General features: G+C 54.3%; 2 protein-coding genes across 4 annotated transcripts in view; one reads left to right on the top strand and one right to left on the bottom strand.

The window, feature by feature from the left end:
• APBB1 (amyloid beta precursor protein binding family B member 1) overlaps nt 1–16,604 on the top strand; it is a 24,189-nt gene extending 7,585 nt beyond the window's left edge. For 2 of the 3 annotated variants that reach the window (XM_016217273.2, XM_016217275.2), the window contains exons 2-14: nt 814–1,545; nt 7,509–7,684; nt 7,783–7,839; nt 7,923–8,008; nt 8,123–8,186; nt 8,629–8,778; nt 9,151–9,278; nt 9,664–9,778; nt 9,913–9,997; nt 10,272–10,355; nt 15,353–15,468; nt 15,625–15,801; nt 15,882–16,601. In XM_016217273.2, coding sequence (XP_016072759.2) covers nt 828–1,545; nt 7,509–7,684; nt 7,783–7,839; nt 7,923–8,008; nt 8,123–8,186; nt 8,629–8,778; nt 9,151–9,278; nt 9,664–9,778; nt 9,913–9,997; nt 10,272–10,355; nt 15,353–15,468; nt 15,625–15,801; nt 15,882–16,049 — 2,124 coding nt within the window. In that variant the 5' untranslated portion in view covers nt 814–827 and the 3' untranslated portion in view covers nt 16,050–16,601. Of the gene's footprint in view, nt 1–813; nt 1,546–7,508; nt 7,685–7,782; nt 7,840–7,922; nt 8,009–8,122; nt 8,187–8,628; nt 8,779–9,150; nt 9,279–9,663; nt 9,779–9,912; nt 9,998–10,271; nt 10,356–15,352; nt 15,469–15,624; nt 15,802–15,881 lie in introns of all 3 variants that reach the window. The other variant, XM_087821705.1, reaches the window with a different exon arrangement.
• Nucleotides 16,586–20,819, bottom strand: SMPD1 (sphingomyelin phosphodiesterase 1). Its single transcript, XM_016217249.2, has 6 exons — nt 20,520–20,819; nt 18,924–19,696; nt 18,207–18,378; nt 17,841–17,917; nt 17,515–17,660; nt 16,586–17,361 (listed from the first exon to the last, which is right to left on the bottom strand). Exons 1-6 carry the CDS (start codon nt 20,817–20,819, stop codon nt 16,952–16,954), a joined length of 1,878 nt encoding a protein of 625 aa, XP_016072735.2. The 3' UTR covers nt 16,586–16,951.

The raw sequence follows: 20,819 nt of genomic DNA, 5'->3' as shown, positions 1-20,819 counted from the left end.
TCAACTGGCCAAAGGAGCCATGAAGTGCAGCTGAAGGCCTTCCTTTGTGACCTGCCTTCCATGGGCCCTGCCCTGAGGGCTGAATCTGTAGCAATTTCTGTCCTGACCTCACAGTCCCTAGTAGGGGGTGGGCTTGGGGGCTGGTTGAGCCCAGTGACTTATTTCTTTATATTTCTTTTTAAATTAAATGTATTGGGGTGACATTGGTTAATAGGATCTTATAGGTTTCAGGTGTGGATTTCTATATTACAAGATCTGCAAATTACACTGTGTGCCCACCATGGGCCCAGTGACTTATGATGATAGGATCACAGCCTGGGGAGCTCAAAAGTGGGACTGTGGATAGGAGTATGGCAGGAGGAAGGGGGCAGTCAGTGTCCAGTGTCCGGAACACATGAGCCAGGTCCATGCCAACTGTGTCCCTGGCACAATGAGCCCCAGTTGGATGAGCTGGGGGTGGGGATGCACAGAGAGCCATTGTGTGAAAGCTCTTATGTTGGGATTGAGAGAAAGGCAGAGGTTGGCTGTGCTCTCCCGGGAAGCTCGGGGGATTTGGGGATGGAGTGGACTGCGGGCCTGGGCCTAGCCTGCAATAGGGGTGGTGGTGATGATGGGGGACAGGAGTTAAGCTCAGTCATGCTTATGGGAAAATAGCTCATAGGACACGGAGCAGTGTGTGCTGGCCTGCATAGTGTAAGGGAGATAAAGAGGTACAGGGCTCAGCCTTGGGGCAGAGGCAGGGGTGCTGCTATCCTGACCTGGAGGCTAAACATGGTCTTCCCTTCCTCCCAACCCCCACCCCCTGCCCTGCAGGATCTGCCAAGGCCATGTCTGTTCCGTCATCACTGAGCCAGTCGGCCATTAACGCCAACAGCCACGGAGGCCCCGCCCTGAGCCTACCCCTACCCCTGCACGCTGCCCACAACCAGCTGCTCAACGCCAAGCTGCAGGTCACAGCCGTGGGACCCAAAGACCTGCGCAGTGCCATGGGGGAGGGTGGTGGGCCTGAGCCGGGCCCTGCCAATGCCAAGTGGCTAAAGGAGGGCCAGAACCAGCTCCGGCGGGCTGCCACGGCCCACCGTGACCAGAACCGAAATGTGACCTTGACCCTGGCAGAGGAGGCCAGCCAGGAGCCTGAGATGGCACCCTTGGGCCCCAAAGGCCTGATGCACCTGTACTCTGAGCTGGAGCTTTCTGCCCACAATGCGGCCAACCGAGGGCTCCGAGGACCCGACCTGATCATCAGCACCCAAGATCAGGGGCCAGATGAGGGAGAAGAGAAGGCAGCGGGGGAGGCCGAGGAAGATGATGAGGAAGAGGAGGAGGAGGAGGAGGAGGACTTGTCTTCTCCCCCAGGGCTGCCCGATCCCCTGGAGAGTGTGGAGGTGCCCCCTGGACCCCAGGCCCTTGCAGACGGCCCCCGGGAGCACAGCAAGAGTGCCAGCCTCCTGTTTGGCATGCGGAACAGTGCAGCCAGTGACGAGGACTCGAGCTGGGCCACCTTATCTCAGGGCAGCCCCTCCTATGGCTCCCCTGAGGACACAGGTACCTTGTGGAGATTGACACCGGGAATGTGGGAGGGCAAGAGGCCAGAGGGCAGGCTTCTCCATACAGGCCAGGGCCAGCCTGGGTGTGTCTCAGAACGCACGTCCTCAGTACTCAGCAGGCCATGCCCAGGTTTTCCTGAAGGAAGCCATCCCTGCTTTCAGAGAGAGCTTGAACAGGTTGATCTGTCCATCCATCATGCATACCCTGACTGACAGCAGACTAGGTCCATTTATGGGGCATTTACCAGGCACTGGCCCTGTGCTCAGCACTATTGTGTTTAATCTTCACAATGCTGTGAGGTTGATACTGTTTTGTGCCCATATTATGGATGATGAAAATGAGGCCTGGGGAGATTTAATACCTTTCCCAAAATCTCAGAGTCTGAGATCATAGTAGAACTGAGATCTAACGCAGGTCTGAGCCCTGGCTGGTTTGGCACAGTGGTTAGAGCATCGGCCCACAGACTGAAGGGTCCAGGTTTTGATTCTGGCCAAGGGCACGTACCTCGGTTGCAGGCTCCATCCCTTGCCCTGGTAGGAGCACGTGCAGGAGGCAACCAGTCGATATATCTCTCTCTCCCTTCCACTCTCTCTGAAAAGCAATGGAAAAAATATCCCCAGGTGAGAATAAAAAATTAGTAAATAAACCAGACCAGACCTGAGCTCTGGGCTCTGGGCCCTGGGTTCGCCTGCTGTTGATACACACGGCACAGTGAGCCACGGTGCCTTGGGCCAGATTTCAATAGGCCAGGTCTAGAGGGCCAGCATCACCTTCCCACAGAGGTCTGTTTGGAAAGACGGGTGTGTTGTGTGCAACACGCTGGGCATTGCAAGGACCCTGTTTTGAATCCTTTGTATCAGGAATAGGATATTTACTAAGTTAGGAAGCAAAGGAAGAATAAACATGCTTCTTTGGGGGTTGGGGGGCGGGGGAAGAATAGATATTCAGACTCCAAGGATGATCATTAAATGTGTCCCTTTTAAATAAGTTGTATCTCCACATTTGCTAATAATACATAAGAGGTGCAGGCAGAGCTGAGAGCACAGGGCAGAGATAATGGGCTGTAGCCACAAGCTGGGCATTTGGAGGATGGGGGTGTAAGTAAAGATTAGGAAAGACTCCCCCGCACCAGGCAGCAGGCAGCAGGCACCAGACTCAGACCCCAAGCTGTGGAACCTTTGCAGGGAGCATGTGGTTCAGGTGAGCCAAGGGCTGCACACTGTCCCCTTTCAAAACTCTTGTTATGGACACTTTCAAACATACAAAAGCAGAGCAAACAGAGTAACAAACCTGATCCTACCTAGGACCCAGTTTCAGTGATTTTAAACAACTGGCTAAGCTTGCCGCATCTGTACTCCACCCCCACCTACTCCTGGGCCCCAGCCTAGGTTATTTTGAAGCAAACATTTTCATCCATAAATGTTTGCCCATACATTTCTAAGAAATAAAACTCTTTAAAAATTCACAATACCATTATCACGTCTACAGAAATTTAGCGATAGTTCTTTAATATCATCAGTTATTTAGTGAATGTTTACATTTTCCCAGTTGTCTAATAAATATCCTCCTTGCCTTTTAAAAAACTTTTATTATTTGAGTCAATATCCAAATAGGTCCATACCTTTTGATGGTTGATATGTCTCTCTAATTTTCTTTTGATGTCTATGTTATCCCTCCACCTCTCTGACTTTATTTTTGCTTGCAGTTGTTTTTTAATGGAAGCTGCTGTGGTGTCTGCTCTGGGTTTTGTATGGTCGGGTTTTGCACTTCCTCTCCCTATGGTGGTGCTGAACATGTTCCCTTCCCCCAGGGTTCCTGTAAATTGGCAGTGAGTTCTATAGCCTTGATCAGATTCAGATTTGAGAGTTTTTTGCGTTTGGTTTTTGCAAGGACACTTTATAGGTGGCATTGAGTTCTTCTATCAAAGGCAAAGTCTGATTGCCTCTTTCTTTTGTGATGTCAGTGGCCTTCGGTGGTCATTGCCTGGGCCCCCTCTAAAGGGAACAGCTGCTCTTTCAGCCCAGCTCTTTATTTATAGGGTTGGGTTTGGGAGAATGTAATCTCAGTGGAGCCAGTTCTTATAACTTTTCAAAGGAAACTGAAACCTAGATATTGATGTAAACTATTCTAGATTCTAAATGTTAACATTGCTGTTATTAAAAAAAATACCTTGCAGGCCTCACAAAATCGCTCTGAGGCTTGCACCTGTTTCCAGGTTGCTGGTTTGCAATCTCTGCCCTTGGAATGGGAGTCAGAGGCAAAACAATGGAGAGGGCTCCTGGGATGTGGTAGCCACACCTATGAACCTTCTGGGATAGGAAGATAGAACTGCTGGAGACCTGAGGAAGTTATGCCAGGCATGGGCAGTGACCTTAGCAAGGGCATTGGTGTGGCAAGAGGATGGTCAAGGATCACACTGTGGTGGAGGCTATGGAAACTGAGGGTGGCTGTGTGGGGCCAGCCCAGGGAAGGGCTTACTCCTTTGTAATTATGTTGTTATAATCATGAAAGCCACAGAGGAGGTCTAGAATTGAGCAAAAATTATTTTCTCCTTCCTACTTGAGCATCTCCACAAAGCTGTTGATTGAATGCATAAGTGAATGGGCCCTAGCCGGTTTGGCTCAGTGGTTAGAGCGTCGGCCTGTGGACTGAAGGTCCCGGGTGTGATTCCAGCCAAGGGCACATACGTTGGTTGTAGGCTTGATCCCCAGCCCCAGTCGGGGCATGTGCAAGAGGCAACCAATTGATGTGTCTCTCTCACATTGATGTTTCTCTTTCTCTCCCCCCCCACCACCTTCCACTCTCTCTGTAAAGCAATGGACAAAATATCCTCCGATGAGGATTAAAAAAAGGGAAAGTATATAAAAAAAGTGAATGAATGAATGAGCAATGAATGAATGAACTTGAGAACCTGCGTGGGGTTCATATTCTCTGCCAGACCTTGTCCTGAAGGCTGGAAATGCATACTGCAGGGGACAGGTTCCCTGCCCTCATACACTCTCAGTCCAGGGGGGGAGACAGAAGCACACAGGCAGTTAGAATCAGCATGACCCTCGCTGGGACAGGGGAGGTTCATGAGTGGCATCTAACCCTGCCTGTGTGCATGTTGGGGACAGGGGGATGGGCTAGTTTTGAGAAGTAACCTTTACTCTGATGCCTGAAGGAGGAGTTGGTAATAGCCAAGTGAGGATAGAGGGCAGGGAGGTTGGGCTTGGAGAGGAAGAGGGGCATGCCCAAGGCAGGGGGAGAGAGAGAGTAGGGGGTTGGGGGTGGTCAGAGATAAGCCTGAGAGGCTGGTGGTTAGGGACTCCTGACAGCACACAAACCCTGGGGTGGGGGTGGGGGGATTTGGATTCCATCCTGAGGGCAAAGAGAGGACAATTAAGAGTATTAAACTGGCCTGGCCGGGCGTGGCTCAGTGGTTGAGCATGGACACAGGATCTAGGAGATCTCAGTTCAATTTCTGGTCAGGGCACATGCCCGGGTTGCAGGCTCGATCCCGGGTCGGGGGCGTGCAGGGGGCAGCTGATCAATGACAACTCTCTCATCATTGATGTTTCTATCTCTCTCTCTCCCTCTCCCTTCCTCTCTCTGAAATCAATAAAGATATATTTTAAAAAAAAAAGTATTAAACTGGAGAGTAATTTCATCAGTTGAGCATGTCAGAACAGTTATTGGGGCTGTGATGAGCAGCCCAGACTGGCAGAGACTAGACTAGGGAGAGGCCACTGTGAAGCTGTTGCCATGGTCCAGGTAAGGAGTATTAGTAGCCTGGGTTATGGTAACGACTCGGAGGTAGGTAGCGCTTGGCGGAGATGTGCCAAGCTCCAGAAGGGCCTCCCAGATGGTCAGGGCAGGAGAGCGGCCCCTCCAGGACAGATCGGAAGGAAGAAGCTCTTTGAAGCAGGAAGGTACAGGCTGACGTGGATGGCAGATGGATTGGTGTGTGTGACTCAGTCAGAAGATGGCGACTTGGTCCCCAGATTCGAGAGGTGTATGACTTTCCAGAAGTGTGTGGCTGTGAAGGGCATGCCTGCCCCGGGTGCTGATGATCTTGGAAGGTTTGGCAGTTGAGCCCAGAAGGCAATGGAAGGTCTCTGGGGAAGAGCTGGCATTTTAATTCCCTAGGGCCTGAGGTTAAGCGTGGGGGTGGGGAGGGAGGTGGCTGTGACCCACTAGAAGGCTGGGTGGGCAGGACGAGCCCCTCCTCTCTGAGCCCACCACATTTGGAAGGTGAGGGTGGTGAGGTACCTGCTCAAATAACTCTCACCTTAAGTGTGCAGCCACCCTGGTGTAACCACACCCACTCCCAGCCCCCTGTGCCTGGTTGCTCAGCAGCCTGGGTCTGGGGACTGCCTGTCCCTCAGTGCTGCCTCTTGGACCAGTCAGGATTCCTGGTTTCCTTGGTAACGCGAAGCACGTCAGCAGACTGGGCGCTCCCAGCCTGTCCTGGTGCTGCGGTTGCCGAGGAGACGCTGCAGCCTAGCTGGGCCCTGGCAGGTGAGGGGGTTGGTACTGGGAAGCCCCAAGCCCAGCCTCAAGCTTGCTGGGGCCCATGCCCTCAAGGCCCACTCTCAGGCTCAAACTGTTGGGCAGGTTCTGGGGAGGGGAGGCATCCCCGGGAACCTTGGAGCCACACCCTGATTGTGCTCAGAGCTCCAGCTTGCAGGGCCCCAGGGGACTGGGGTATTCCCAAGGGGCTGAGCATCCTTGTGCCACTAAGATGGGGCTTGACTGGCACTGAGGTCACCACGGTGGGGTGGCATGGAGATTCAGGATTGGGGGAGGGGAGCCAGGATTAGAAAGAAGAGATGTGAGTAGAAAGGGCTGGGGTCTTATGAGCACCCTCCCTCTTTACCCCAGGAGATCCCCTCCCCTGGTAGTCCTGGCCCCTCCCTAGGTAGCTCCAAGCGGAGGAGGATCTTGCCTGGCAGGCACTCTGCCCTGGTGAGAAGGGGGCGGGATGAGCTTTTCTCTGCAGCCCAGCACCAGGCTGTGAGCCCAGCTGGCTGGGCTGGAGGGGCTGTGAGAAGGGAGGGTGGAGGCAGGAGGGGCTGGCAATGAGCGCCATGTTCTCCCAGGACTTTTTCCTGGCCATCATCCTGCAGGACAGCAGCCCAGGTGAGGGAAGGCACGGGGCTGGGCACAATGTGGGGTGGGGATGGCAGGGAGGGCAGAGGCGGAGGAGGCATGAACTGGGCCATAGGGATGGAGTGGTGGTGTCAGCCAGGGGAGGGCGAGGTATGTCACAGGTGCACGGAGTGCCAGCACGTGCACAAAATGTTTGCCTGCGTCTGTAAGGGTCAGGGTGTGAGGTCTGCGGCGTCTCACACACGTGGCAAGGGTTGCCGTATGTTGTGTGTCTGAGTATGCATTCAGTATGTGGTACCTGCACATCTGTTGGGGGTCGCTGTGGGTGTGGTCTCTGTACTTGTGTGTGGCCGGCGCTGGTATATATACCTGTGTGTGCACACCTATGTGCATGGTGTCTGCATTAGTGTATGGCTAGAGTTGGTGAGTGTGTTTGCCCATTTTCTGTGTGTACATACCCTTGTGTTTGTGTTGGCTGCACAGGTGTATAGTAGGGCTTGTGTGTGTATGTGCACATGTGTATGCAGGAACTGGCAAGTCTGTGCACCTGAGATATGGATCTGTATGACAGGAGGTCAGTTGGGGTCACCTAACCTCCCTGCCGTCTCTCTGCTTTTCTCCTTCCCTCTATATGGCTTCATTAGCCAGGAGCAGGGCCCAGGAGGAGTCCTGAGCCATGTTCCCTGCTGATGGCCCCCCGTGCGGTCACTCTAGACAGCAGGCTTTCGGGGGAAGAAGGAAGCATGTTGTACTGGAGCCCTTCCCCCATCCCTCTTGTCCACCATGGGGTCTGAGGGAGGGGACTGGGCATGAGCACCCGCTGTCTGCTTGTTGGGTGGGCAGACTCTCACTAAGCCCCCACCTTACAGATTCCTTCTGGAACCCCAACGCCTTCGAGACGGATTCCGACCTGCCGGCTGGATGGATGAGAGTTCAGGACACCTCAGGGACCTACTACTGGCACATCCCGACCGGGACCACCCAGTGGGAGCCCCCTGGCCGGACCTCCCCCTCCCAGGGGAGCAGCCCCCGAGAGGAGTCCCAGGTGAGGCTCACAGGCCTGTTGTATTTTAACTGGGGTGCAGGGGTGGTGCTGCTGGTGCAAGATGAGCCGCCCACTCACTGCTCCTGTTCCCCTCCTAGCTCACCTGGACAGGCTTTGTCCACGGAGAAGGCTTTGAGGATGGAGAGTTTTGGAAGGTGAGTGGGGGGACCTGTTTCACTATGGAGGAGCTGCAGAAGGGGCATGCTTTTGGTCCTGATTCCTCTCTACCCTTCCCAAGGACGAATCCAGTGAGGAGGCCCCAATGGATCTGGGATTGAAGGACCCTGAGGAGGGGACACTGCCCTTCCCGGCTCAGAGCCTTAGGTGAGTGGGAAGGCACTATGCAGTGGGCTGGCAGTGGGCTGGGTCTATTGGGAAGGTACCTGGGGACAGCTCCATATTTGGGGGCCTGTACCAAGTGTTACCATCTGCCTCCAGCCCAGAGCCATTGCCCCAAGAGGAAGAGAAGCTGCCCCAAAGGAATGCCAACCCAGGGACTAAGGTTTGTTCAAGACCAATGCCCATTCCCCAGGCTGGGGCCCCTCTGTGTGCAGGAAGGCCCCTCGTGTCATGTCCTGGGGGGCATCTCTGGTCTCAGTACAGCTCCCCAGGTCCTGAGTTAGGGTTCTCCACACAGACCCCTGTGTCTGAGCTGGAGGTACTTCAGTTTTTAAATCAGCCAGCCCGGCGACCTGACAGGAGGCCCGTCCAGGCTTGGCTCAGATGTTTCCTTGTACTAGCAGGGGTTTCCTCTGAGACCAGCAACCCTCCCACCAACTAGATCCTGTCTGGGGAGCTTCTCAGTCTTAGCTTAGAACACCCATCCCCACGTTCTGAGTCAGGGACTCCTCTGGTCTCAACAGAGTCCCTTTGTCCTGTGTTGGGGGCTCCTCCAGTCGCATCTCAGACCCTCTACCTCCCACCCCCCCTTCTGTGTCTGGCAGTATTTTGCCGTGCGCTCCCTAGGCTGGGTGGAGATGACCGAGGAGGAGCTGGCCCCTGGACGCAGCAGCGTGGCTGTCAACAATTGCATCCGTCAGCTCTGCTACCACAAAAACAATCTGCACGACCCCATGTCTGGGGGCTGGGGGGAGGTGAGGGCCCGGCTGGTGGGCTTTGGTGCAGTGGGAAACTGAAGGGAACTGAGAAAGATGGGAGAGCTGAGCTGCCCAGGTGGGGGCTGGGGGAGGGAGATGTGGACCCACCCTAAGTGATAGCCTTATGAGACGGATGTGTGACCCCAGGTCAGGATCTTGGGAGATGGTTGTCTAACCTGGATGGGGATGATAAAAGGAGTAAGCAATGACAGGTGTGACCTCTACTCAAGTGTCACCTGCAGAGTGGGTGGTCTGACACCCAAGCAAGGGTCCCAGAGCTATGGCTGACCTCCTCTGAACTGGAGGTGGCAGAGCTTGGCCACCTTCCCAGCTGGGACACCAAGGAGTGCCTGCTTCCTGGGCCTGCAGGGAAAGGATCTGCTGCTGCAGTTGGAAGATGAGACGCTAAAGCTGGTGGAGCCGCAGAGCCAGGCCCTGCTGCACGCCCAGCCCATCGTCAGCATTCGTGTATGGGGCGTCGGGCGGGACAGTGGAAGGTGGGCGCAGGGCCTGGGGTCCTAGGGTGGGGGCTCATCCAGCAGCCAGAGCGGGGCCCTCCTCCCTAACTCTGTTCTTTGCCTCTCTTGTGCTGCTGGATCCAGAGAGAGGTACTATGCCTATTTACTTCCTCCCTCCTCCCATAACCGCACCCATGCCTCGAAGCACCCAAGTTTCTCTATTCTGCCCTGCCCTTTCCTGCCCACTATGCTTACCCTTTCTCCCTCACCTTGCCATGCTTGCCTGTCTACCCTCCAGCCAGAAGGCAGCACCCACAGGACACCATCTGAGGGCAGAAGCCTTGGAGGAAGGTGTGGGTGTGGTGGGGATGAGGCTTGTTGCTGGATGGCACCGGGAGACACTGATGTGCCCTTCCCCCAACAGGGACTTTGCCTACGTAGCTCGAGATAAGCTGACCCAGATGCTCAAGTGCCACGTGTTTCGCTGTGAGGCACCCGCCAAGAACATCGCCACCAGCCTACATGAGATCTGCTCTAAGGCACGACCCCATCTGCTCTCTGGATTAGCTACCACCTTTACTCTACAAGAGTGTGGGTGGGGTCACTAGTGGGGGTGGGGAGCTCCAGAACTAGGAAACCCTAACAGACCTTCCTTCGCTCCCCTCTTCCTCAGATCATGGCAGAAAGGCGCAATGCCCGCTGCTTGGTCAATGGACTCTCCCTGGATCACTCTAAACTTGTGGATGTCCCTTTCCAAGGTCAGTGTCACAACCCTCCATGTCCAGCTCAGCTTTGTTGGCAAAGGTGGGGTGACCCCAAAAGAGGCACTAGCTACTGACCAGACAAGATAGAAAAATGGACACTAAATTCTCTGGACCAAATGAGTGGAGGGACTTTGGTTAAAGGGAGGAAGTGGGAAAGGGTGGATGGATGTAGGGCCTTGGCTGGAATGTCCAACTCATGCCCTTGTGATGGGGACTGGGAATGAGCAAGATCTGCCACCATGACTAAGGTTCCTCTTCTTTCCCACAGTGGAATTCCCGGCGCCTAAGAATGAGTTGGTACAAAAGTTCCAAGTCTATTACCTGGGGAATGTGCCTGTTGCTAAACCTGTTGGTATGTATGTTCTCCTTCACTCAGGGACCACCACCTCGATCCCAAAGCTCTTCCTCCCAATGTCTCTTTTACCAGACCTTCCTCATGCTTGATGCCACCCTGTCCTTCAAAATTCTTCCCACCTCCTGTACTTCTGTCCCAGCTGCACTCTGTGTCCTGCCTATCGCAGCAGTTGGCCTCCCTTCACTGAGTGCGAACCAGTGATGCAGGCACATAGGGAGACCCACTCTTGAATCCCACAGAGAAGCTTTGATTGGGGTGGGAGGCAGGTCTTAGATGACTGGAGACACCAGACAGGGGCTGGGAGCTGGATTTGGTATTACAGGACCAACTATGGGCTGTGAGCATCTACAGAGGAAGCAGTGAGTATAATTGCCCATGTGCTTTATTGTTTGAAAACTGCTTTCTTATATGTCATTTAATTCTTGATGATCCTGTGAGGTTGTGATTATGATAATCCCCATTTTATAGATAAGAAAGCTGAAAGTAGAGACTATCTGGTTTACTCTGATATTTCCAGTGCACTCATAGTACCTGTTATTTATTTGTTCATTCACTTAGCAAATACCTGTGAAGCCTACCGCCAAGTGCCAGGTCCTGGAAAAACAATGGCCATAGTCCTGCTCTCATGAAGGTTACATTAGGAAAAAACAGGAACTAATCAAATAATCACACAAATAAATGTATAATTAGAAGTTGAGTCATTCATTGAAAGAAAGTAGCAAGGTGCTATCAAACCACATAACAGAGAAACCTCATTTAGTCCAGGGAGTCAGCAAAGACTTACTTAGGAAAGTGACACTTGAACTGAGATTTAAAAAAATGAAGAGGAGCTAGTGTGGTAAAGTGGGATGGAGGTGGGAGTGAGGAGGGGAAGACCATTCCAGGCATAGGGAATGAACAGTGTCTGAGGACCCAGAGCAGAAGGCACTTTGGTTCCTCAAAGGTATTGAGAGAAGTTCAGTGGTGCCAGATGGGGCTGGGGGCTGGGCAGTGGTCAGACCATGTGGAACCTCACGGGCCGTGTGAACATTTGCCCTTCACCCTAAGAACAGCAAGGAGCTCTGGAAGGGTTTTCAGGCGAGCTCTGGGCATAGTCAGATTTGAATTTTGTAAAGCTTACTTTGGCTGTGTCATACACGGGGAATGTTCAGTGGTGGAGACGGATGTGGAGAACTCAGGAGCATCTTGCAGTAGTGGCGGCCGGCATGGGGAATATCTTGGACTCTGAAGGAACTGAGAAGGAGTGTGCCGGTTCAAGAGATATTTAGACAGGTGACAAAGAGAGAGAGAAAGTTAGGCAATTGAAGTCAGTAGGCCTTGGTGATTGATTGAATATGAGGTGAGGGACAGAGGCGTTGAGGGTGACTCCTGGCTTCCTGGCCTTTGAACTGAGTGTGGGGTGGGGCCATTCTCTAAAGGTAGACACTGCAAGAGGCCAGTTTTGGTGTTGCGATTGTGAGTTCAATTTTAAATGCACAGAGTTTGAGGTGCCTTGGGGAAGCTGACTGGCAAACAAGTAGGCATCTGGATTCACAGAGGGGAGGTCTGGACTAGAGACACAAATAGTGGGTGTCCTTGGGTTGTAGAGGTAATCAAGGCCATGAGTATGGAGAAGACTGACTCTAGAAAGTAGGCAGCCTACAGTGAAAGGGAAATGGGGCTAGGCCCAGCCTTGAGGCCCTTCAACACTGAATGGGTGGTGGAGGCAGATGAAACTGCCGGTGATAGTGAGAGCAGGAGGCAAGAGTTCAGAGGAGAAAGACTGCTTCAAGGAGTGGTTGGGTGTCATGTCAAAAGACAGGAAGAACTCAGCCGTGATTGGTGAATGGATAAACAAATGTATGAATGAACGAGACCTGCCTTGGGTAACACAGCCAGAAGATGGTAGTCCTATGGCTCAAACCCTGGGCATCTTCAGTTCCTCCCTCTTCTCCTCAAATCATGCTGACTTTAAAGACCTTACAGTCAGTGAGGGAGCCCTTCTTAGGACGGGTAGGGATTGAGCTGGAGTTTGAGGGAAGGCCGCACTTGCAGAGGAGTGGCTCTTCTGGTTAGACCCAATAGCGCTGCTTCAGATGTAGAGCTGGAGTGAGAAAAGTGTGCTGAGGGAGCAGAAAGGAGGCTCCGCTGACCACTACACGTTCACGCTCATTTCTTCCTCCTACCCTCAGCTTCTAACCCCTTGTTGCCTCTTCCAGTTACTACCCCCACTCGCATATCCACCTGCCACCTTACCCAGGTTCTCACTACACTTAGTCATCTGTCTGCAGCCCTTGACGGCCCGTCTGTTGCCCATTAGCTCAGTGGGTCTGCTTGGTTGAAGCCACGTCATTCACACCAGTAGGCTGGCTCTAAACTCACTTGCTTTATCTTCTCCCTTTTTTAACCTCTGGGAGTTTAACCTTTGCTGAAGCTGCCATATTCATTCACTCAACCAATGACTGCTGACTGTCTGGTTTGTGCCAGGCACTATTCTGGGTTCTTGGTATACATTAATGAGCAAAACTGACAAAGATTCTTGCCTTCAGGTGGCTGACACTCTAGCCAGGAGAGACAGGCAACGAAATAAGTAAGTTATATAGTATGTTGAAGGCAACAACTGGATTGGGAGAGTGGGGCTAGGACTTAGGGTGTAGGTTTCGGTCCTGAGTTGTCACCAACTCAGGCTTTTTCGAGGCCTCGCTCTTCCACTGCTTTCCCCTGACTCCATGCTGATCCTCCCACACTCTGAGGCCAGGCTTCAGCCTCACAGCCTCATCTGCTACTGCTGCTCCCCGCCCTCCCCACCCCCGACTGGAGGATAGGCTCTTTATTGATTTTAGAGAGAGGAAGGGAGAAAGAGAGAGAGAGACATCCATGTGAGAGAGGAACATTGATTGGTTGCCCTCTGGTACATACACCGACCACGGATAAAACCCACAACCTAGGTATGTGCCCCAACTAGGAATCAAACCTGCAACCCTTCGGTGTACAGGGTGATGCTCCAACCAACTGAGCCACACCAACCAGGGCCCCATCTGCTTCTTAAGCAGTTTGACTTGATGTCTCATCCAGAGCTTATGATCTTTGGAACTTTCTGTTGACTGGCCTCAGTGTCATAACCATCACAGCTCTCTGCAGTCTGACCTGCCCACCCACTCCTGCTTGCATTATCCTTCCGTGGACTCCCGGGTTACTTGGTTATACCAGTTTGGATGCATTGGCACATGCTGCCTTGAGGGTGACTTGCTCACGCATCTGGAAATCCTTCAGTGGATAAGACCTGTGCTAGAATTGGCAACACAGAGATGAGTGAGACTTGGTTTCTGCCCTTGAGATTGCCATCCAGTGTGGGAAAGGTTTTCCAGCAGTTATTTATTTGATGTTTCACTAAGAATTGACCCAGCAACACTCTCTCTTTGCCCTGCAGCAGGGAAGGCTTCCCAGGTGGGGCCTGGGTGAACCCCGAAGGATGAGAATCAGGAGTTTCTCAGACAGTCAAGGGGGGAAGGTGCCTTCCAGATAGAGGCTTTTCCCTCCATGACAGTCTGTATTCCCCCGAGGGCATCCTCTCTCATTTGTATTCCCCACCTGCCTCACAGGGTATTTGCTAAGATGAGATATTAATAAATGTTCCCATAAGTCATCTGAAGCTCAGGAAGCAGTAAAATATGAGAATTGACAGCTCAGATGAGGCCAGGTTTTGGAGGACTAGCATGCTTTGGAAGACTGTAGGGGAAGACATTTGTCCTCTGCCCAAAAAAGGCCTAGGTAGTCTGCTTCCAGTGAGAGCCCAGAGGCACCAAAAGGGGCAAGAGGGCCCAGGAGGGTTGGGTGCTGTCCATGCACCAAAAGGTTGCCTGTTCGATTCCTGGTCAGGGCACATGCCCAGGTTGCAGGCTTGATCCCCAGGAGGGGATGTGCAGTAGGCAGCCGATGGACGTTATACTCTCATGTCAGTGTTGCTCCCTCTCCCTCTCCCTCCCTCCCCCCTCCTCCCTTCCCTTCCCCTCCCCCTCCCTCTCTCAAAATCAGTAAAAATATTTTTTTAAAAAGAGGGACCACAGAGGCGTCTACTTTTGCGTTGGCATTTTTCACTCTTGCCTCTTCCCTGCAGGGGTAAAGACACGTAGATCACACAGCCAGTTCTGAGTGGTGCAAGAACCAGAACCCATGCTTCCACAATGCCATGTGCTGCTGCCTGGGTTCTTCACTGAGTGCAAGCAGAAGTGGAGGAAACCAGTGTGTTGCAAGGAAAGCTGGCTGATCTGAAAGCCAGGAAACTTGGGTTCCTTAGCCTTTGAGCACATTATAAGAATTATCAAGTGCAACTAAGATTTTGACAGCCCTTCTAGTTTTGGAAACTAGGAATATAGAGAAGAGGCAAGGAAAGGCCTGGCTAAGAACCCAGGCCCTGGAAGCAGACTACCACTGTTCAGATCCCCATTCTCCATGTGACCTAAGGTTTATTACCTGATTTCTATAAGCTTCCTTATCTATAAAACGGTGATGAAAGAATTTACTGTGAGATTGTTGTAAGGCACTTAATGATTTAACGCAGTGTGACCCAAGAGTAAACATTTCCTCAAAGAGGTATCTTAAAAAAACAAATAGGGTCTTGGGAGAAGACTGGCCTGAGGGGCTGATTTGGGAGTTTCGTGAAGCATAGGTCTGAACATGGATTAAATAAGATGTGGGAGGTCAGAGCTTCAGACGATCTAGTTAGAAGGCTGAAAGGAGAGGGAGAATTAGTGAAGAAAACCAAGCCTAGGATTCAAGATGGAAGAAACCAGAAAAGTGGCAAGTCACCAAAACCGAGGAGGAAAGCACCGAGGCAGGGATACTGTGCAGCACCATTGGGGACACTTGTGCAGTACTGTCAGGAGCTGTAGGCTGGTGAGGTGGGGATAGAGCAAAGGCCCTGGGTTTGACTGAGCAGAGCTGGAAAGTTGGGTAGATCAGGGGTGTCTTCTCCCCACCTCCAGTGGTGCCATGTTTGTGTCCATGTCTTCTAGGGGTAGATGTAATAAATGGGGCCCTGGAGTCAGTCCTGTCCTCCAGTAGCCGTGAGCAGTGGACCCCAAGCCATGTCAGCGTGGCCCCTGCCACCCTCACCATCTTGCATCAGCAGGTAAAGACCTGGGGTGAGAGAAGGCATGGCAGTGCTTTGCCATGGAGGGGGACCTGGGGGTGGGGTGGGAAGTGAGGGCAAGTGCTGCCGGTGAGGTGGATGTGCCAGTAGAACAGAGTCTGGCTGTTCCTCACTAACTGGGCTCCCTCCCTGCAGACAGAGGCGGTGCTGGGAGAGTGTCGGGTGCGCTTCCTATCCTTCCTGGCAGTGGGCAGAGATGTCCACACATTTGCATTCATCATGGCTGCAGGCCCGGCCTCCTTCTGCTGCCACATGTTCTGGTGCGAGCCGAATGCTGCCAGCCTCTCAGAAGCTGTGCAGGCTGCGTGCATGGTAAGTGGGTTGGTTGGTGGGGGTGCTGACACTGACCCAGGTGGGCAGGCTGGAGAATGACTGCCCACCTGTCTCTGCAGCTCCGCTACCAGAAGTGTCTGGATGCCCGCTCCCAGGCCTCCACCTCCTGCCTCCCTGCACCCCCTGCTGAGTCCGTTGCCCGGCGTGTCGGGTGGACTGTCCGCAGGGGTGTCCAGTCGCTGTGGGGTTCCCTCAAGCCCAAACGCCTGGGGGCCCACACCCCCTGAAGCCCTCAGTTCTTCCTCTACCTGCTTGCATTGGGCGCCAGGGAACTCAAGGCTATGGGGCGGGGGGGAGGGGGGGGCTAGAGGCTATTCTTAGGCCTCAGCCCCACTCCCCTCCCAAGCTGCCCCTCCTCAGTAGCTGGGTTCCCTGCTAGGGGCTGGGGAGGGAGATATCCAATCCCTTCAAGGAAGTGACAATACTGGATTGATGACAAGAGGAACAGGAAGCAAGACCAGCCCCCCTCTCCATCCCCACATTGCAGGTGGAGCAGAAGAATTCTAAGCCAGGCCCCATCTTTGTAGGGTCCAAGCAGGGGCAGAAGTAGGGGATTAGTCCAGACATGGACCCCCCTGCCCCCTGGCACCTCTGCTGTACTGATAACACTAATAAAGTCTGTCTGCCCTGCTGAGCTGTGTCACTTTCTGTGCCCGCACCACACCATCACTCCCATTACCCTGATCGCTCAGTTAGGATCTGTTCCGAAGGTCCCCTTGCCCTGCCTGCCTTGAAAGAAACGGAGTCACAGAGGGGGAGGATCTGGAGTCCAAGTCTCTTATCTTTATTGTAACAGCCTGACAGCCAGGCAGCAGCAGCACAGTGTTCCTGGCTGGCCAGCACAGGCCTGGGGCCATAGCCCCTGTCTGGTGTGCCCAGGGCAGTGCCAACTGAGACCTCTGCCCCAAGTCTGAAAGGACAGCAGCCCCAGGGCAGCCTAGATGTTGCGAACAGGCAGAGCAGACAATCCCCCTCCATGACGTGCCATCCCAGCTCCAGGAAAGAAGGTGCCGTTTTCCCCGTGTACTTGGGGCCCAGGATAGGCTCTTCGCAGACACTCTTCTCACCACAGCAGCCTTCTGGGGTTTTTGCTCCCTTCCTAAGACACGCACTTTCCCAACTCTGAGTGCTAGCAGAATGGTGGCCGTGGCCGCAGGCTCTGGACATCAGAGAGGCTTGCATCTGGTGCCAGGTGGCGACACAGAGCAGGGCTGTCGGAGCGGGCGGAGAGCTGGGCGCACAGAGTAGCAAGGCGGCAGGGTGTGCCACAGGGCTCTGAGGGCGGGTGGCCCTTATGGTAGAGAAACCAGAAGGTCTGGAATAGCCGCATGTCGCCCCGCATGCGATATACCAGGTCGTGCCAGGCGGCTGGCAGCGCATTGGGCAGCTCGTAAGTTTCTCGAGCCCTGTAGAGGAGATGCCAGTGCGGAGTGGCTCCCGGCTCATTCGCCTGCGTTAGGTTCAGGATGTAGGTTTCGTGATCCAGGACCACGTGAGAGCTCCCGGGGTAGTTGCCATCTATTTGGTAGACCCGGTAACCTGCAAGGAAGGAGGGCTGGCTGGAGACTTGTAAGGCGCAATGGTAGCAGGAGGGCCTCACATCCAGCCCCTTGCTGGCCTAGACCCCGCCCCTTCATCACCAACTTCCCACCAACTGCGCCTATTTCAACAACTGACCTCTGCCTCACTCACCAGGATTAAGGCCGATGTAGGTGGTCGCACTGGGTGCCAGGAAGGCTACAGATAGCGGCCGGCTCAGGGTCTCCTCGTCATAAAAGACTTCAAACTCATCCACGTGAGTGTGGCCAAAGAACTGACCAGCCAAGGTGTTCTCGTACCTAGCCGGAAGACAAGAATCATTCAGAAGGTTCCAGGGCAGAGGGGGATAGGATACCTTCTTTTCCATCCTATTCAAGTATGTAGCCTCCCCACCCGGATGGGGCAGCAGGGATGGTGAGAGGCTCAAGGGAATTTCAATCTTTAGACTCTTCATCCCTCCACCGCCACCTCCCTCCTACCTAGCTACAATTCGGTAGTAATTCCAGCTCCAGCTTTTCAGGCAGTGCCCTGGGGGGATGTGGCCAATTATATGCACCTGTGGGGAGAGAGAAGGGCAGTTACCGGGACAAGGAGAGGTTCAGATGACCCCTGGCCAGCAGAGTTGGAACTCATCTCTCCTGTACTGGCTGGCATTCCTGGCCTATGAGAGGGGGAGTGAACAGAAGGACTTCTAAGGGGGACCCTGAGCTGCACCCCAAGAGAACACTGTTTTTGGAAGCTGCTCTGCTCACAGGTGCTCCAGCTCCAAACAGGAGTCTGCTGGGAAGAGCTTGCAGCTCCCCAACCCTGGCACCTACACCATCATGCTCCCCACTCTCTCTCACCTTGTCTCCTCGATCCTCAGCAGCCTGAAGCTCCCCCACCAGCCACTGGAGCTGTCCAGCGGGATCTGTGGAGTTGATCAAGAGCCAGAAGTTCTCACGGGAACAAAAATTCATATTGAGAGAGATGAGGCGGAGGCCGGGGCATGGGGAAAGGGCATAGAACCCCCCAATTCTGAAACAAAGTGAACATGAGGGGTCAACACTCATAATCCTGGTCCTGCTTGCTCAGTCCTGTACTAGACACTCAGATGGAGGGCAGAGGCATACAGAACATCATCTCTACCCTCAAGGAGCTCGCACTCCAGCTGAAGACCACACAGCATGATTATAGGGCCCGAGTGACGCAGAGAGTGGTCCAGAGGGCTAAGGGCTCTAGGTGGTTCAAGGTAGAGAGAAAAGTGAGCTACAGTGGGGAGTAAAAGCCACTCAGGAAAGTTGGGGGAAGGTAGGATATTAAACAGGAGGGGACAGCATTCTAGAGAGGGCCAACATGAGCAGAGCAAAGACTAGCAATGGAGAAGGTATGCTGCCAGGCCTGTGAAGGAGGGCGGCTGCAGATAAGGGTGGGAATGGAAGGTGGGGTCAGATTAGGGAGGGCCAGAAAGGAGAGCAGAGGACTCCCACTACAGCAGTCAGAGATGACGCCCAGGTTCCCCGCTCCCTTCACTTTCAAACACGTTTCTTTTCCACTCCTGTTTTTCCATGGACCTCAAGTACCTGAGTGTACGAAGGGCTTCAGCAGGCAGCCAGGGCTCCCATGCCTTGGCCATGGCCTCATAGAGCCAGCGGGAAGAATGGTTGCCCTCTATGAAGGGGGGGGGGAAGCCATTGACGGGTGTGCTTTCGTGGTTGCCCACGGCAGGATACACAGGCACTGGCCCCAAGTACTTCTTCACAAGGGCCGTCACCGTGGTCAGGGCCTGCAGCTGGTCCTGGCGAGACTGGTGCCAGACATTATGGGCAGGGATGTCTCCTGTCCAGTACACCATATCAAAGGGGCCGGCGGGGCCCAGCCCGCTCAACAGGCTCTCCAGAGTCCGAAGGGGCAGGTCACACTTGCTGTACTCGCCCCAGTATCCAGCACCTGGGCGGGAGGGGGGAGGCAGGCCAGAGCCCCTGCGGCAACACAGTGGGTCCTCACAGTCAGGGTCTGTGCCCTCCAAGTAGTCCCGGTCCCAGTGCAGGTCAGTGAGGAAGAGGACCCGGCTGACAGGGGCACCTGGTGCTGGGGGTTTGGGCGGCTGGGGGGATGGCTTTGGCACGGCTGGCAAAGAGATGTTCCAAGATGAGAAAATGTCCCAGTGCCCACAGGTGGAGCCCAGGATCAGGCCACAGGCCTCAGATGGGCTCAGTACTGAGCGTCTCCACACCTCCACCATGTCATCTTCAAAGAGCTCGACAGCTGACTGGCACACGGTGGGTGGTGCTATCTTCAGCAGCTTGCACAGCCTGGTGGCCAGGGAGCCCACCCGGGCCACATTGGTCTCTCTCTATGGTGGAAAGACCCAGTGGTGAGAGGTCAGAGACAGAGCACAGGGGCCAGGCCATCCCCTGGCTACCACCCTTTGGGCCTCCACATCCAAACTGGGGCTGCAACCATGAAGAGACCTCAGCGCACCCCCTGCCTCCCACAGATACTGTCCTGTGACTCAGGCAGCACCTCCTCTTCAGTTCCATGTCCAGTGGCATTTCAGGCCTTTGCTTGCTCAGCTGGCTTTCTGCAGCGTGCCCTGAAATTTGGGCTGGGCACGACAGACTCTCCAGGGTTTGGGGACACACACAAGGGCAGGGCCCTGTTTATCTGAGGAGCCTCACAAAGCTCACCTAACAGGGTCAAGGCAGCCTCATCTAGTCCCACACCCCTGGATATGTCTTAATTCAAGTCCCTTTTGAGTAGCTAGTACCAGGCAGGGTGCTCGGGGCTTCAGGTGCCAAGTGCGAGGCAAAGGCACAACAGGATGGGAGTCCCAGTCTCCCCCTGGCCAGTCGTCGGCCCTTGGACAAGTGACTTCATCTCTCTGGGACTCTATTCATTCGTAAAATGGAGATAACAGCTGTAGCGAAACCAGCTCGCAGGCTTGATTTAACCAGTAGAAAATGGCTAGCACAGTGCTCAACATATAATGTGCACTTTCCTTACTCCACAAGGTCACAATGGAGGTAGTGGTAGGGTACAGTCACGGGTGTCCCTAAAGGAGAGCAAATCCAGTGCACGTCCGGCGTGCCAGCCTCTCCCGGTCGGGGGCGCCCCTGGGGACCCTGCGGCCCGGCCTCTCCTCGGGCCTGCCTCCCCGCGGCCCCTCCAGCACTCACCTGCAGTCCGAAGTCGATGGCGGTGAACAGGCTTTTGCAGGCTGGGCAGGTGAGGTTCCTCCAGCCGAAGGTGTCCCGGAGCTGGGGCGCTACGCGACTGAAACTGGCGAAATGGCCTCGGGCGGGAAGCGGGTGGGCCCCCGCCGGGGTCCAGAGAGCTGGGGAGCCGAGCAGGGCGAGCGCCAGCGCCATCCACAGGAGCCCCGGGCTGGGCGCGCCGCAGACCCTGCCGGGTCGCTGCTCCCCGCCGGGCCTGGGGTGGCCTCGGCTGGGAGTTACTCCCAGGGGGGGCACTGCCAT

This window comes from Miniopterus natalensis, chromosome 11 (genome assembly GCF_054644295.1).
Source record: "Miniopterus natalensis isolate mMinNat1 chromosome 11, mMinNat1.hap1, whole genome shotgun sequence".
NCBI lineage: Eukaryota > Metazoa > Chordata > Mammalia > Chiroptera > Miniopteridae > Miniopterus > Miniopterus natalensis.
This window is presented reverse-complemented; position numbering and strand designations above follow the sequence as displayed.

Excerpts from the sequence above, each read along its gene's own strand:
- SMPD1 (XM_016217249.2), bottom strand. The coding sequence starts at position 20,819 with ATGGCAGTGCCCCCCCTGGGAGTAACTCCCAGCCGAGGCCACCCCAGG. Across the intron at positions 19,697-20,519 it reads CCATCGACTTCGGACTGCAG|AGAGAGACCAATGTGGCCCG; the intron begins GTGAGTGCTGGA and ends TTTCCACCATAG. Across the intron at positions 17,362-17,514 it reads CTACATCGGCCTTAATCCTG|GTTACCGGGTCTACCAAATA; the intron begins GTGAGTGAGGCA and ends CCTTCCTTGCAG.